The sequence below is a fragment of the Dermacentor andersoni genome, chromosome 9 (assembly GCF_023375885.2).
Source record: "Dermacentor andersoni chromosome 9, qqDerAnde1_hic_scaffold, whole genome shotgun sequence".
Lineage (NCBI taxonomy): Eukaryota > Metazoa > Arthropoda > Arachnida > Ixodida > Ixodidae > Dermacentor > Dermacentor andersoni.
This window is the reverse complement of record NC_092822.1, coordinates 18,173,806-18,189,385: the sequence shown is the minus strand read 5'-3', so window position 1 is coordinate 18,189,385 and position 15,580 is coordinate 18,173,806. Positions and strand designations below refer to the sequence as shown.

Sequence of the window (15,580 nt, the reverse complement as noted above, 5' to 3'; positions counted from 1 at the left end):
CTGCTGAGGTTTCGATTGAATCAAACGCTTTCTCGTAATCAATGAAAGTTATATATAAGGGTTGGTTATATTCCGCACATTTCTCTATCACCTGATTGATAGCGTGAATATGGTCTATTGTTGAGTAGCCTTTACGGAATCCTGCCTGGTCCTTTGGTTGACGGAAGTCTAAGGTGTTCCTGATTCTATTTGCAATTACCTTAGTAAATACTTTGTAGGCAACGGACAGTAAGCTGATCGGTCTATAATTTTTCAAGTCTTTGGCGTCCCCTTTCTTATGGATTAGGATTATGTTAGCGTTCTTCCAAGATTCCGGTACGCTCGAAGTCATGAGGCATTGCGTATACAGGGTGGCCAGTTTCTCTGGAACAATCTGCCCACCATCCTTCAACAAATCTGCTGTTACCTGATCCTCCCCAGCTGCCTTCCCCCTCTGCATAGCTCCCAAGGCTTTCTTTACTTCTTCCGGCGTTACGTGTGGGATTTCAAATTCCTCTAGACTATTCTCTCTCACATTATCGTCGTGGGTGCTACTGGTACTGTATAGATCTCTGTAGAACTCCTCAGCCAATTGAACTATCTCATCCATACTAGTAATGATATTGCCGGCTTTGTCTCTTAACGAATATAGCTTATTCTTGCCTATTCCTAGTTTCTTCTTCACTGCTTTTAGGCTTCCTCCGTTCCTGAGAGCATGTTCAATTCTGTCCATATTATACTTCCTTATGTCAGCTGTCTTACGCTTGTTGATTAACTTCGAAAGTTCTGCCAGTTCTATTCTAGCTGTAGGGTTAGAGGCTTTCATACATTGGCGTTTCTTGATCAGATCTTTGGTCTCCTGCGATAGCTTACTGGCATCCTGTCTAACGGAGTTACCACCGACTTCTATTTCACATTCCTTAATGATGCCCATAAGATTGTCTTTCATATTTTCAACATTAAGGTCCTCTTCCTGAGTTAAGGCCGAATACCTGTTCCGTAGCTTGATCCGGAATTCCTCTATTTTCCCTCTTACCGCTAACACATTGATTGGCTTCTTATGTACCAGTTTCTTTCGTTCCCTCCTCAAGTCTAGGCTAATTCGAGTTCTTACCATCCTATGGTCACTGCAGCGCACCTTGCCGAGCACGTCCACATCTTGTATGATGCCAGGGCTAGCGCAGAGTATGAAGTCTATTTCATTTCTAGTCTCGCCATTCTGGCTCCTCTACGTCCACTTTCGGCTATCCCGCTTGCGGAAGAAGGTATTCATTATCCGCATATTATTCTGTTCAGCAAACTCTACAAATAACTCTCCCCTGCTATTCCTAGAGCCTATGCCATATTCCCCCACTGACTTGTCTCCACCCTGTTTCTTGCCTACCCTGGCATTGAAGTCGCCCATCAGTATAGTGTATTTTGTTTTGACTTTAGCCATCGCCTATTCCACGTCTTCATAGAAGCTTTCGACTTCCTGGTCCTTACGACTGGATGTAGGGGCGTAGACCTGTACGACCTTCAATTTGTACCTCTTATTAAGTTTCACAACAAGACCTGCCACCCTCTCGTTAATGCTATAGAATTCCTGTATGTTACTAGCTATATTCTTAATAATCAGGAATCCGACTCCTAGTTCTCGTCTCTCCGCTAAGCCCCGGTAGCACAGGACGTGCCCGCTTTTCAGCACTGTATATGCTTCTTTCGTCCTCCTGACTTCACTGAGCCCTATTATATACCATTTACTGCCCTCTAATTCCTCCAATAGCACTGCTAGACTCGCCTCACTAGATAATGTTCCAGCGTTAAACGTTGCCAGGTTCAGATTCCAATGGCGGCCTGTCCGTACTTCTCCACAAATTTTATGTTTAGTTGGGCGCGGTTGACGTTTTGAAATATTCGAAACGTATTCGATAAATATCCGCATTTAAGAATAGTGACTATTCGATTCGTTCTTCGAATCCAATAGGACACGATTCTTAAAGGCGGATATTTATCGAATATATTTCGAATATATTGAAATATTTCGAATAACGAATATGCGATTCGTTATTGGAAAGTTTCGAATATTCGTACACCCTTACTAGAGAGCGACACAGCGTCACGCAACAGATGTACGGAGATTGCAAAAAATAATGCGAAAGAAAACAGCTGTTTTAATTCAGGCGACATATGCATGCGGTGTTGCATTTCGCAGGCGTCGGTGTAGGCTGGCCGAGTTATATAAGAAAGAGGGAATCTTTAAAGAGAATACACAGCAATTAAACAATTCATAATGCGTTCCCGTGTTGGTACCCGCTCTTCTTTAGTGGTGGCATTTGAGAGGGTTCTTCTTAGACCTGGTAGATTTTTTTGCATGTTTAGCTGAAAAGGTGAGCGTTTATCAAAAAATAATATTTTGGGTATTTGGAAGTCCCCTTTTTATTGTACAAATCCATATTCCAATAAATCCAACTATTCGATGTAGAATTGAAAAGCGAACGTTCGCATAATTCGATTCGCTAATCGAAAATATATAGTATTAGATTTCTCGAATATTCGGTTTTTTTTACTTATCGGCACCCACGTTAAATGACCCAGCCGCGGTCGATGCCTTGTCACGAGCAACGTTCCCGCGACGAGCGATATCTGTCGGCACGGGGTTCGACCAGATCGACAGGGAACGATGGAAACGATTAATGGTGTACGCGAAAAGCAGTAGCGGGTGTGAAAAGCACGGAAGCATGTGTGGAGATCTTATCGCACGTGGGCGTACACGCTTATCGTATCGGATGTGCGAGTTCAGTGTCCACGCACACAGATTAGCGCCATTCGCACAGAGGCGAACTTTGCACGTGAGCTCGCGGTATTTGCCTGCTGTGCGACCGCGGACCCGAACGCCGCTTCAACGGCCGTCATTAATCAAACCCGTGCACGTGACCCCGGGACTGATCGCTGATGAGCCAGCCGTAGGAACATTAGCGACAAGCTCTGCGTGACGGTTGGCGGCCCATTATGACTTGCCGTGGGCCTCCCGATTTGGGAACTCGCTGACGATAACCGACAGAAACCACATGCCATAAAGATGGAAAAACACCCCTGCTTTCTGGAAGAAAACTGGAAAGCACAACTTTCTATGCAATAGAAGATTACCATTAAGCACAGTACAGCCCACTACTAAAGCGAGAACCACACAGTGTTTAGAACAACTTCGATATTTCTTCAACTTCAGCGGGAAAAAAAGCACTTGATCCTATTGACAGACAGTCTATCGATAAAAAAAAATACCAGAGCGTCGTATACGAACTGAGTCATCAGTGCTCGCATACTAATTTGGTGTTCCCTTTAATAAGACTAGAGCATAATATACATCTCGATTCATAGGTACCCAATTTAATAATAGCTTGCAAGATTATCGTTAAGTAATATGATCAGCTTCCTGAGCATATGTAGCAGTGTGTTTCTTGCACGAAATTTGGAAGCATAAAAGAGTGTTAAATTTTCAGATATATTCGATTCGATATTCGTGTTTTTTTTTTTTTTCTCGCTCTCTCGATTGGATTCGACATTCGATTCTAAATAATCGATATTTACACATCCCTATAGGTGTTATATATAGAGTAGCTACTTGTTTACTGAACGCTGTGAAAGCGAATGGGATGTTTTCCTCTTTCATTTAGAGCCGCAATGTGCGCATACTTAGCTATGATATTTATCTATGATACTTGGCTATGATATATGATAGCGAGCCTGCCAACAAGCAGATCTGTTGCAAAATGTGATATTTGTTGTTGTTTTTCCAAGGAACATCATTTCTCACAGTTCATCACAATAAAGTTTCTCAGCAATGACACACGCCTGTTTGCCTTCTAATGGCAATTTTTAGATAAAGGTACCCATACAATGCTGAATTCCCAGCATGGAACATCAGTGCAATTGGCTGTTACAAACCACAGCTGTTCAAATACCACATCATTCTACGTCTCTCAGACGAGCTCGCCACACGTTGCAACGACACTTTCATACGGCCGTCGCCTTCAAAGGTTAGAGACCTGTTTTAAGACGCACATTTCTCCGATAACGTGTGCACGGAATCTCGAAGGCCGTAAGGACAACTTCATTGTTTTCGTTGTTTCCAAAAGATGGCGCCACCATTCTAGGGTCACGGCGTGGGACGGCGTTTAATTATGCGGAGTACTGAGTTTTTACCCGCTGATTCATCGAGCATGTGAGGGCGTGCTGCCGGCATTGCAGTAGTGTTGCAGCACCTCCGTGAAACGGCTGCGCAGTCTGCCTAGTACAGCCTGTGGGAAGCCGAGCGCTGGACATGTGTGCACCATCTGCCTGCACCTCGTAGTCGTGGATAGGACTGCTACGTACCGTTGGGAATCAAGTTCCAGCTTGGTCTGCAACCGTAGTTTCGTCGTGTATGTGTCGTAAGTGATCGTATCGGTGTTCTTGCTTTTCGTGATCATCCCCGTGCGCGAATTGCTTTTCTCAAGAATTCCTAGTGCTACTCGCGACAACCATTATCGTCAAAACTGTTAGTTCGGCCTCCTTTACGTGGTGGCAGTGCGTTAATGCGCCACATGATTGTAGCTAACGTTGTGCGCAACGAGTGCTTTCCCTGCGACCGTGTAGTCACTTTGCGTTACTTTACACTTTGACACTTGAATTACAGTCACTTTACATTTGTCGGCATTGTCAACAGTCGTGCAGCGCTGTTGGATTATTATTCTAGTCTGACGTTATATTTCCTTATGAAAATTATGTCCTTCACTTGACCAGAAAGCAGAAGGCCTCTGTATCCCAGCGGAAAAAGGGCAGCCAAGCTGTCGCCGAGTGTCAACAACACACGCGCGCAGTTTAAAACGCGTGCGAGTGTTTGAATGCGTCAAAGAACGCTTCCCGAATCTTTGTAGTAACAAGGCGTACAGTCAACCACAAAAGATTATGGACCACGGGTTCTTAGAAAACGTTCAATTCCCGAGCAGCCTGTCTGTTAATGCGAATACTAGGCTGCGTTGCAAGGCTGCGCAGATATTTAGCTTTATCTCAGATCTTGTATTCTGTAAAATTTTGCGGGTGGAGGTACGGCACAATATAACGACAGTTTTAGATTAAGGCACCTTGGCGTATCCCGGAACCAAACGTCTGCTTGCGTTTTGAGATGCTCAAGCGGATTGCGTCAGGCCTCTTGCGTCCCCTGATCTCAAAATCTCCGATGAGCTGGAGCAACCCCGTTAATTTACGGGTATCGCAGCTGAACAGAAATAAATGCAAAAAGAAAAAGGTAAGCTTACTTCAAAACTGCACTTTACAACAGAGGCACACAGATTGGTAAGATTTCTGGATGCGCCATCCAGTCGCATGCTACGCTTTCTTAATGTGATATGGTTACAAACGTACAGCCAGGCGTCTGATTCTATGAACTTCCGTTGTGTGAAAGAAGTGTCTCTCATCCTCATCACCCATCTTGGACTGGCCGGCTGCTGGATTTGTTCGTGCCGGCTTTCAGGGCTCACGTCGGCATAAACGTCACCTTCGCTTATATAGACGGCATAAAGCACTGCAGGCCAATTCTCATTTCAGACTAGCCGATGACATGGAACCTGCGCCCACAGGGGTCGGTGGCATGGAAAGTGCAGTCAAGTCCTTGGATTCAGCGCGGCTGTTGCACAGGGTCGGAAGTTTACTTGGAACGTTGAAATACCGTGGCGTGGACCTACAAGCGCCCTGCAGCGACACCCTCGGCAAAAGCAAGTGCTGGCTAAGGTGGCACCTGCCCGCTGTGAACGAAGTCCTCTGGAAAATCTCCATGCAGGTCGTGGAACATGCACCCGGTGCGTTCACGCTGGGCAGCGTTGAAGCTGCCGATGTGGACACGGTACGTACGGACGCCTCTTTTCAGGACGGCGGCCTCCTTGTGTACTGGCTGCTCAAGCATCACAGCTGCATCAAGCGCCTTGTCCTGGGCATCACGGCTGTTCCGCTGTGGCACTTTCCTTCGCTGCTCGCCAGCGCAATCCATGCCAGCCGAGGCATCGTAGAGGTCGCAGGACACCCTAACGACATGACGGAGTCCTGGCGGGAAATCCGTCAGTGCAGGGTTCTGGCGTGCGCCCTGGGAAAACTGTCGCCTGCGTTGAATTGCTTAGATTTGACGTCGCTGAAACTGGACCACGTCGCAGCAGAGTGCATCGCCGATGACATTGCCAGGAGCAACCTGCAGCGCCTGCACCTTTGCAGCGAAATGTCAGCGAGTGTCACACGGAAACTGTTGTCTGCCGTCAGCTCCTGCCAAAGCCTGACCTCTCTCGAGCTCACCGGTTTCACGCAGTTCTCTCGGTCCAGTGCAGTCGCGCTAGCAGCCGCCTTGAAGCGCAACAGAACGCTACGGAGACTGTTTCTGAAGTTCGTGGAGGATGACGTGGTCGGTATCATCCTTGCCTCTCTGAAGAACAACGAAGCGCTACACGAGCTGTCGCTCGACTATTCAATAGACTTTACGCGTTCTACAATGTGGGACGGTCTTCAAGCACTTCGGGAGAACAGGGTGCTCAAGTGCCTCAAACTTACTGATGCCTACCTTTCTAACAGCTGTGCAATGGTCATAGCTGAAGTCCTGCGGCACAACAATGCGCTCGAAGAGATTTCGCTTTCTACGAACCAGATCAGCGACCTCGGGGCGCGAGCACTGGCGAAGACACTGAAGCAGAGTTCTAGCATAAGGCGACTCGACATCTCAAGTTGCCGATTGACCGCCGGTGTCGTGCCGAAGTTTATAGAAGCGATTTCGCGGAACGGCACGATCGAATGCGTAGAACTCGGCAACGTCGACATCCCCGAAGGGTGGGCCCCGACATCGCCTCTTACAGCTGATGTGTTCGCTCGCTTGCACGTTTCGTGGAACGGCCGCGGGCTTGAGGAATGGGCTGCGTGTCTACCCTGTGAAGGGCACCGCTTTCCCCGACCGTCCATTGGCTGGAACAACGCTGCGAACTACTCGAGCATTGTGCAGTGGTTTTCCGCAGCGCGCGCCAGTAGTGCGTCTCTCGTGGAACTGGTCATCGAGTGTCCGCGCGCAGTGGGCGCAGACTGCACCGAAGCGGTCGTCTCTTTTCTAGAGACCACACATTCCCTCAAAAAGCTGATTGTGCGTCCGTCCCATTGTAACTACGTGTTCTCAGCTGCGGTTATTAACGGTCTCGCCCGTAATAAGACCGTCTGCGAGGCCGAGTTCCACCAGGAGCTCCGCGCCCACTTGGATGTTAAGGCTATTGAGGCCCTCCTGCTCGCCAACCGAACTCTACACCGTCTAAAGTTCAGGGATGACTCTCTCCCCAGCAAGGCGCCTACTTTGTTCGCACGTGCGCTGGAGGACAACTTCGTGTTCCTCACTCTGGAATTTGAGCGCCACTACGTGAGAAACGACATGTACCCAATAGTGAGCGCCCTGAACAGGAACAGATCACTTCTGAACAGAGCAGTCGAATGTGTCCTGGGCGCTGCTAGGGATGAGCTGTCGGCACGAGCCCTTCGCCTTCTTTCGGCCACCGAATCGCTTCTCGATGCAGTTACTGACGTTTCGGGCAAGACGCGCGAGGAGTGCCGGTGTTTGGTGCTAGAAGCAGTGCGCCGCCTCAATAGTCAAGCCTCTGAAGATGTTGTTACGAGTCGCTTACACAAAGTAGACGAAGACTGCGATCGGCCCACGGCTCCAGTTTGTGTAAACAGTCATTGTGTATAAACATTCCGCTAGATTTTACCCACTTGTCGCCTCGCAGTAGATTGGTGGATTAGTAATGTCACTATAGAACAAATGGATGCGTGGCGCCCCAACGATTATGTATATAGAAGTTAGCCTTGCCAACCACAGATCACAAATTTTTGGTTGGCTAGTGGTGAGCTAGGAATCGCGATATCGCAGGACAGTGCGGGTTCATGTGGAGACTGGCTGTAACTTCGCGGGACACGACGCACGCTGTGCTCTTTGCCGACGAAGCTGAACTGTGAAGGTGAAGATCTGTCTTAATGTGTTCTTTCCCTTCTCGCCACGATCGCCTCAGACCATCTTCTGAGATTAAAGACATTCTTTCAATGTGCCATCAAGCTTCAACACCTTGGAAAAAAGTTACGTTTAAGGTAACCAAAAACCCTACGGCTGTCATGTGTGTTTTCGTGTCTAGTCCACAACCGAACTGCAGTTTCTATTTATTCGTAAAGAAATAACCACGCGACCCCTGTCAGGGCACTGAGTAAGTGACGAATAAAGAAAAGAAAAAAGAAATCCGTTATACGCCGAGTGATGCTTTCGACTTTTGCAGCTGGGTGTGTTATCGAGTTTTGCAGGCAAATTGGTGCTGGTTAATATTATTTTTGTACACTTTTATTTGTTTCGTTAGCCGTACACCGGAATCACTTGGGCGATATTAGAGAGCTTTAGCTTGTCCGGTATTCCGGTAAAACGCAGGCGGACGGGCTGGAGGCGCAAACGTGAGCCTTTGGGTTGTGGCTTGACAAACTTTCAACTCTCATTAGCAACTGCTTCTGTGGGTTGGGCTAACGGTCCTACGGCCCTTTTTCTTTTCCTCCTTCACCTATAGCAATCGAGACGAGGTGCTTGTTCCTCAGTCTAGGCTGTAAACACTAAACCTGATAGATCAGTAAGACTCCGTAAGATGCAACGCTAGTCTGGGCAGTAACCACTTAGTGGTTGAACAGTGAGACTCGGTTGGTCGTATGTGGTGGCAGTTGTCCTAGGCTCTAACTTAAGAAAATGTAGAAGAATTAGGCGCTGTTTATTTGTGTGTTTTGCATCGGTGTTCTTTTGCTAACTCTGCATTTGACTGTGTAAATATTTTCGTTGCAATATATGTTCAAGTTTTGTTACCTCCAACCTGCCTCCTGCTTCATCAACGCCGATAATCACCTTCAAGAGACTTTGATGGACTTCAAAGAGAAAAGAACAAACTTAACTCCCAGTAACCTTACTTCACAGGTGAATTAAAACATCCGTAGTAGGGCGTCATATATGTGTAACATCTCATGAAAAGACCGGCAGGAGCTACATCGATTATCTCGCGCTATAAGAACAGCGCGAACCAGAGAACGCCCACAGAAAATATCTGCAGTTGTCCGCCGAGACGCATGTGCGATAACGAAACCACGAGCACCCACAGTGCACTCCATTTATCACTCGTCAGGTGAATTGCCAGATACAAAAGCAACCTTTCTAGCTGACATAGCTGCGACAGTAATTACTGAGCACTCCTTTTTTGGTCCGCTCTTTTAATGCGTAATACAAGGCGCGTATGGCAGCTTTCGATCCGCGGTGTTTTGGAAGAAGTAACAAACATTGATTTTATATTTGGTAGAAATATTGGGCACGCGTTATGTCTAATGTGTGTGGAAAGTTTGATGCGTGTAGATAAATACGGCGTTTACGAGCGTCATATGCATGTTTTTTCTGGTTTCGTTAAAGTACGATCGAAAATGACTCCAAGTTCAGATTTTGCACGACGTGTTTTCATGTCACGAGTCTTATGCTGGAAAGTTTCGGTGTGGTTTAATTACCAATTCCTAATGCAACTGCTATAAAGCTCACACAAGCCATGCATGTACGTTTCTTCCTTCCTTCTTTTGTTCTTCATATACGCGTTTGTTACAGAAACGCAAACGGAGTGTCATCAGCGACGTTGACATGGTGTGCGGATTATGTGAAATAAATTGATATTTCACGTGAAGTTTTGCCTCTCTTCTCTTTCATATCCTTGCACCATTTCACGCAGCTTTATCAATCAATGCACCAATCAGCCGAATAGTGTGCTTCTATTAAACTGCACAGTGGTTACCTTTCTGCGTGCATTCTCATGCATGCTGCTTAATTACTCCATTGAATAAACATCACAGCATGCCATGCATCCATGTCTACTCGCATTTATGCGGTGCAGTAAGCACAGTGTACAAACTTTGGTCGTCCCAGATGTGATCAACGCAGATCACCACCTATGGAACTCCACTTTAATGTCACGGTGCTTCACGGTACACAGTCATCACTTCTTTCGTCTTCTTTCTATTCCCCCTTTCCCTCACCCCTAGTGTAGGGTAGCAAACCGGACGCTTGTCTGGTTGACCTCCCTGCCTTTCCTCTCTTCGCTATCTCTCTCTCTCGCTCACTCTGTGTCTGTCTGCCTGTCATGTAAAAGACGCATGTCAACGGGAATATTTACTGCACGGTCGACTAGGATTTTTGAAGCGCGATCATGCACGGTAAAGGGGGTGTGTCGGCAATTGTACCTGAGACACATCGTGAACTCCCGTTCTGCCTATCTCCGCATGCAATAAAACCGTAGTACTGTCATTTACGAAGCATACTTTTACTGCGCGTTAGTGAGGAGTGAAAGCAGCGCGCATAGTCCAGGCGTAGGGCTGTGAAGGCCCCGCATAGAATAAAGAACCGACTGGGCCCCGCTCCGCGCATCTTGCGACGACGCCCAATCGACCGCAGGCATAGCCTCCGAGACTGTGCGCGCCGTTGCGATTGGTTGTGATGTCGGAGGCCTCCCTCTGTTGGATGGGAAGGGAGCTGTGAAGATGGACTGGTTCGGGTAACGTTGGTAAGTACTCTTATTGCAGGGTTGAAAGCGCCCGAGTGCACATAATGGCGCATGCCAATCGCGCGTGCAATTATTACACTCCGGTTCGAATTCTGGTCTCGGAGGCAGCATGTCTTGCAATAGTGTCCCTCTGTACGCTGTGCGGAGCAAATAAAGCGACACTATCGTCCATAGGTTAAGGGCCACGCTGTGTTTATAGTTCCTGGATACGTCCTAGGTCACTCGATCGTGGATACAAAAAAAGAAAACGCACAATCGCCAAACCAACGTAGCCCTCATGGCATAGAGCTCCGTGATCTCCACAAGCCAACCCTCTGAGATTGTGCATGCTATTCTCGGAGGTGACAGCGTTGTTGTTCTTAAATCATACGCTTGACGGCGCCACTCATCCGCGGTAGAGGCCTAAATCAACAACAACAGTTCTCTAGAGGGTGTTGCCTGAATTCGCTATGACGTAGCAATGACATGCGCGTCTCACGTGGCCTCGTTATGCGCAGAACAGGTTCACAACCGCGTCAAACGTGCAAGCGTATTGCGATACACTTGCCGCGCCTCAGTGTAACGGCTGGCGCGGCGTGCTAAGCACAGCTTCTGCAATCCCAAGCGGTCAAAATGTGTGCATCTGCCTGTTTTTCGTTGTGGCTACTACGGCGTCCTGTTGAGTATCACGTTTGAGCTTGAGCCGCAGCCGTTGTGTCGTGTGTTTCGTAGGTTGTCAGTCGCCTATTTGCGGGCTCGCTTTTCATGGTCATTGTCACGCCACGCACTAACTGCTTCTAATGCTGATTATGATGCTGCTTAACATGCGTCTTTGTTAATTTATAAGTTTCTAGTCCGGTACCGGTAGAATGCAATTATTGCACACTTTCAAAAATAGAGGTCAGTTGCCTGTCATGATTTCGTAATGCCCGCTGTATGCGCCCCAAACCATTTTTATTGCAATTTCCTTCTGATAATCAGGTTCCGAAATCGCTCGCACCTAAATTTCGCTTCGACATGCCATTCGGCGATGGGTATTCATTGGTGCTATTTATTGATGTTGTAACGTTGTGTACTCTTGGAAATAATTCTGAATAAGATCGATAGTGCTATTCTCTGATGTAATATTGGGACCGCCTGCAGCAAGGCTGTAACCAGGGGGAGAATTCGGGGTTTCTGACACCTCCCGAAACTATTACTGTTGCCATATACTGCGTAGCACAGCTTACTATGTATCACTATACCTGATATTGATGTATAGACATACGTCAAGATGTAAAATATTTTATACTTCTATATGTCACCAATGTGCTTTTCACGAAGCAAATGTGCTAATATTTCAAAATAGCCGCCGATGTCCCAGCGAAACTCCTCCCAAAATAATTGTTTGGTACAGCCCTGAACTGCAGTGATTATTCCAATTATTCGAAAAGAACTATTCGAAAATTATTCGATATTCTATATGGTTCGGTTCACTTTTGACACTGTTCAATTTACATTCGCTTCGGTCTCTAAAATACTGCTTGCAGAACCGTAGTGAGAAGTAATCCAGCCTTCTCCAAAACTTGATGTTGCAACAAAAGCAACGGATTCGTAAATTCTTCTACAGTGTTCGACATCTTCTTCTAGCAGCGTGAAACGCTCGAGCTATAACCATGGTAACGAACGTACAGCAGGGCGCCTCATTCGATGAAATGCATCCGTCTGAGAGAAGTGTCCTTAATCCTTAGACTGGCCGGCTGCTGGATTTCTTGGTGCCGGCTTTCAGGGCTCACGTTGGCATAAACGTCTCTTTCTCTTATAATGACGACATAAAGCACTGAGGGCCAATTCTCATTAATTGCAGACTAGCCGATGGCATGGAACCTGCACCCACAGGGGTCAGTGGCTTGGAAGGTGCAGTCAAGTCCCTGGATTCTACGCGACTGTTGCACATGTACGACAGTTTACTTCAAAAGCTTAAATCCCGTGGCGTGGACCTACAAGCGCCCTGCAGCGAAACCCTCGGCAAAAGCAAGTGCTGGCTAAGGTGGCACCTGCCCGCTTTGAATGACGTTCTCTGGAAAGTCTTTATGCAGGTCATGGAACATGCACCCGGTGTGTTCACGCTGAGCAGCGTTCCAGGCGCCGATGTAGACACGGTACGTACAGATGCCTCTTTGCTGGAGGGCGCTCTACTCGTGTACAGGCTGCTCGAGATTCACGGGTGCATCAAGCGCCTTGTCCTGAGCTTAACGGCTGTTCTGCTGTGGCACTTTCCTGCACTACTCGGCCGCGCGCTGGAAGCCAGTCGAGGTCTTGTTGAGGCTGCGGGATACCCTGTTGACAAAAACGAGCCATGGCGGGACACATGTCAGTGCAGAGTTTTGGCCCGTGCATTGGGTAAGCTGTCCCCTGGGTTGAGCTGCTTAGATGTTACGTCGCTGAAACTTGACCACGTCTCAGCAGAGTACATCGCCGACGGGATTACGAAGAGCAACCTGCGGCGCCTGCACCTGTGCAGCGAAATGTCAGCGAGTGTCACACGGAAGCTGTTGTCTGCAGTCAGCTCCTGCCAAAGCCTGACGTCCCTCGAGTTCAGGGGTTTCGGAGAGTTCTCGCGGTCCAGTGCAGTTGAGCTCGCAGCCGCCTTGAAGCGCAACAAAACGCTACGGAGACTGCTTGTGAAATTCATGGAAGCAGACGTCGTCGGCATTATCCTTGCATCTATGAAGCACAACAAAACGCTCCAGGAGCTGTCGCTCGACTATCCGGATGGCATTTCGCATTCTACATTGTGGGACGGCCTTCAAGCGCTGCGTGCGAACAGGGTGCTCAAACGCTTCGAACTTACCCACGCCTACTTTCCAAGCAGCTGTGCGATGGTCATAGCTGAAGTTATGAGGGACAACAATGCGCTCGAAGAGCTTTCGCTTTCTTCAAACCGGTTCGGCGACCTTGGAGCGCTAGCATTAGCTAGGACCCTTGAGGAAAGTTCCTCTTTAAGACTTCTCGACATCTCCAGGTGCCGATTAACAGTTGGTGTCGTGTCAAGATTTGTAGAAGCGGTTTCTCGAAACTGCGCGGTTGAGTGCGTGCGCCTCGGCCACGTCGATATTCCTGAAGAGTGGACACCAACCTTGCCTCTTACAGTGGATGTGTTCGCTCGATTGCACGTTTCGTGGAACACCCGAGCACTTGAGCAATGGGCCGCGTGTTTGCAGCACGAAGGCCGCCGCTTCACTCGACAGTGCCTTGGCTGGACCAAAGGTGCTCACTGCTCGGGCATCGTGCAGTGGCTTTCGGCACCGTGCGTGAGTCATGCGTCTCTCGTGGAACTGGTCATCGAGTGTCCGCGCGCAGTGGGTGCAGACTGCACCGAAGCCGTCGTCTCTTTACTGGAGACCACACATACCCTCAAAAAACTCGTCGTGCGTCCGTTCCAGTGTGAATACGTCTTTTCAACTGCGATTATTAACGGCCTCGCCCGTAACAATACCGTGTGCGAGGCCGAGTTCCACCAGACGCTCCGCGCACATCTGGACGTCAAGGCTGTCGAGGTGCTGCTGCTTGCCAACAGAACCTTACACCGACTCAAGTTCAGGGACGAGTCACTCCCCAGCAAGGCACCTATTCTGCTGGCGCGTGCTTTGGAGGAAAACTTCGTGTTCCTGATGCTGGAATTTGATGACCACTACACGCGAAATGACATGTACCCAATAGTGAGCGCCCTGAACAGGAACCGATCACTGCTAAACAGAGCAGTCGAATGTGTCTTGGACGCTGCCAGGGATGAGCAGTCGGCGCGCGCCCTTCGTCTTCTTCATGCCACCGAATCGCTTCTTGATGCAGTCACTGACATTTCGGGCAAGTCTCGCGATGAGTGCCGGTGTTTAGTACTAGAAGCTGTGCGCAGCATCGAGTGTCAACCCTGAGGATATAATGTCACTATAGGGCATATGAACGCGTGTTAGCGCCTCAAAGGTGTTGTATACAAAAACTAGCGTAGCCAACTCAATCACTGCGATAATTAGTGGTGGGCTAGTGATCATGATATCCCCGGACAGTGCGCGTTCATATAGCGATTGGCTGTAATAGCGCAGGTGACTTTGCAGTATTCTAGTCGAGCTGTGGAAGTTTGTCATCAAAGCTAACCTGTGAAAGTGAATACTAGGCATTGTGTGTTATTTTCCTAATTGCCACAATTGTTTCAGGCCATCGGCGATAATCGCGTATCTCAGAGCTCTCAATAAAGTTTTTCCATCCATCCATCCTGTGCGACTAAATATCAGTTTATTCATTGTAACATCAAGCTTCAAACTGTCGAGAAAAATTTGCGTCAAAGGTGGGTTCTAACCAGAAGCTGACGACTGTGGTGGTGGTTTTTGCTACATTATTTATTTATTTGCAAATAAATACTTCACTGTCCCTTCTCAGGGCGTTCAGTAAAGGAGACATCGGAAGCAAACAAAACGAAACGCGTATTAAAGCAAGTGTCGCATAAAGAACACGAGATATGTGACATTTAGACACTACTGACAAAACTAGCAACTAAGTCATAAACATAAAACAATAAAGATTGAAAAAGAAGCATCATAACGTCACTAGTGCTTAATAAAGTGGTTTCAATTGGTCGCGTTAAAGGCAACATCTGAAAATATACACTCCTTTCTTTCATTATACATACGGAGTGTACAGACTTGAGCATGTTCGCAGTGCATGTTAAAATAAGAACCATTCTGACATTCAGTTAGCAGTGTGTGCGTATTTTTTTCGTTTGTCCTTGTCTCTCGCGCTGTTCTTATGTTAACATTATTACATTATATCTGAAAAGTATACCACAGGGCGGCGGGTCAAGCAAGGAGCACGACTCTTCGTCTTCTGCCATCGAGTAACCGCTGCCTTCCATGCGCCCCCCTCCCCCACAACCTCTTTCTTTATTTCGTCCCAGATGAGCCCGAGACCACACTAATTAGGCCGAAAGCAAGTCGTATACATACCGTGTGGCCCAGCTAACATTAGCCAAGCTGTTCAATAAAAAAAACACA

General features: G+C 47.8%; 1 protein-coding gene across 2 annotated transcripts; it reads left to right on the top strand.

The window, feature by feature from the left end:
• The first annotated feature begins 4,305 nt into the window (after positions 1-4,305).
• On the top strand, positions 4,306-14,803 carry LOC126527155 (uncharacterized). Of its 2 annotated transcripts, none has more exons than XM_050174904.3 (2): positions 4,306-4,391; positions 5,548-10,822. In XM_050174904.3, exon 2 carries the CDS (start codon positions 5,561-5,563, stop codon positions 7,703-7,705), a length of 2,145 nt encoding a protein of 714 aa, XP_050030861.1. In that variant the 5' UTR covers positions 4,306-4,391; positions 5,548-5,560; the 3' UTR covers positions 7,706-10,822. The 2 variants fall into 2 exon arrangements, with proteins under 2 accessions (XP_050030861.1, XP_072140545.1); XM_072284444.1 differs by lacking the exon at positions 5,548-10,822 and adding an exon at positions 12,400-14,803 and having other exon boundaries at positions 4,312-4,391.
• Positions 14,804-15,580: the final 777 nt, after the last annotated feature.

Coding starts and splice junctions, on each gene's coding strand:
- LOC126527155 (XM_050174904.3), top strand. CDS start 5,561: ATGGAACCTGCGCCCACAGGGGTCGGTGGCATGGAAAGTGCAGTCAAG.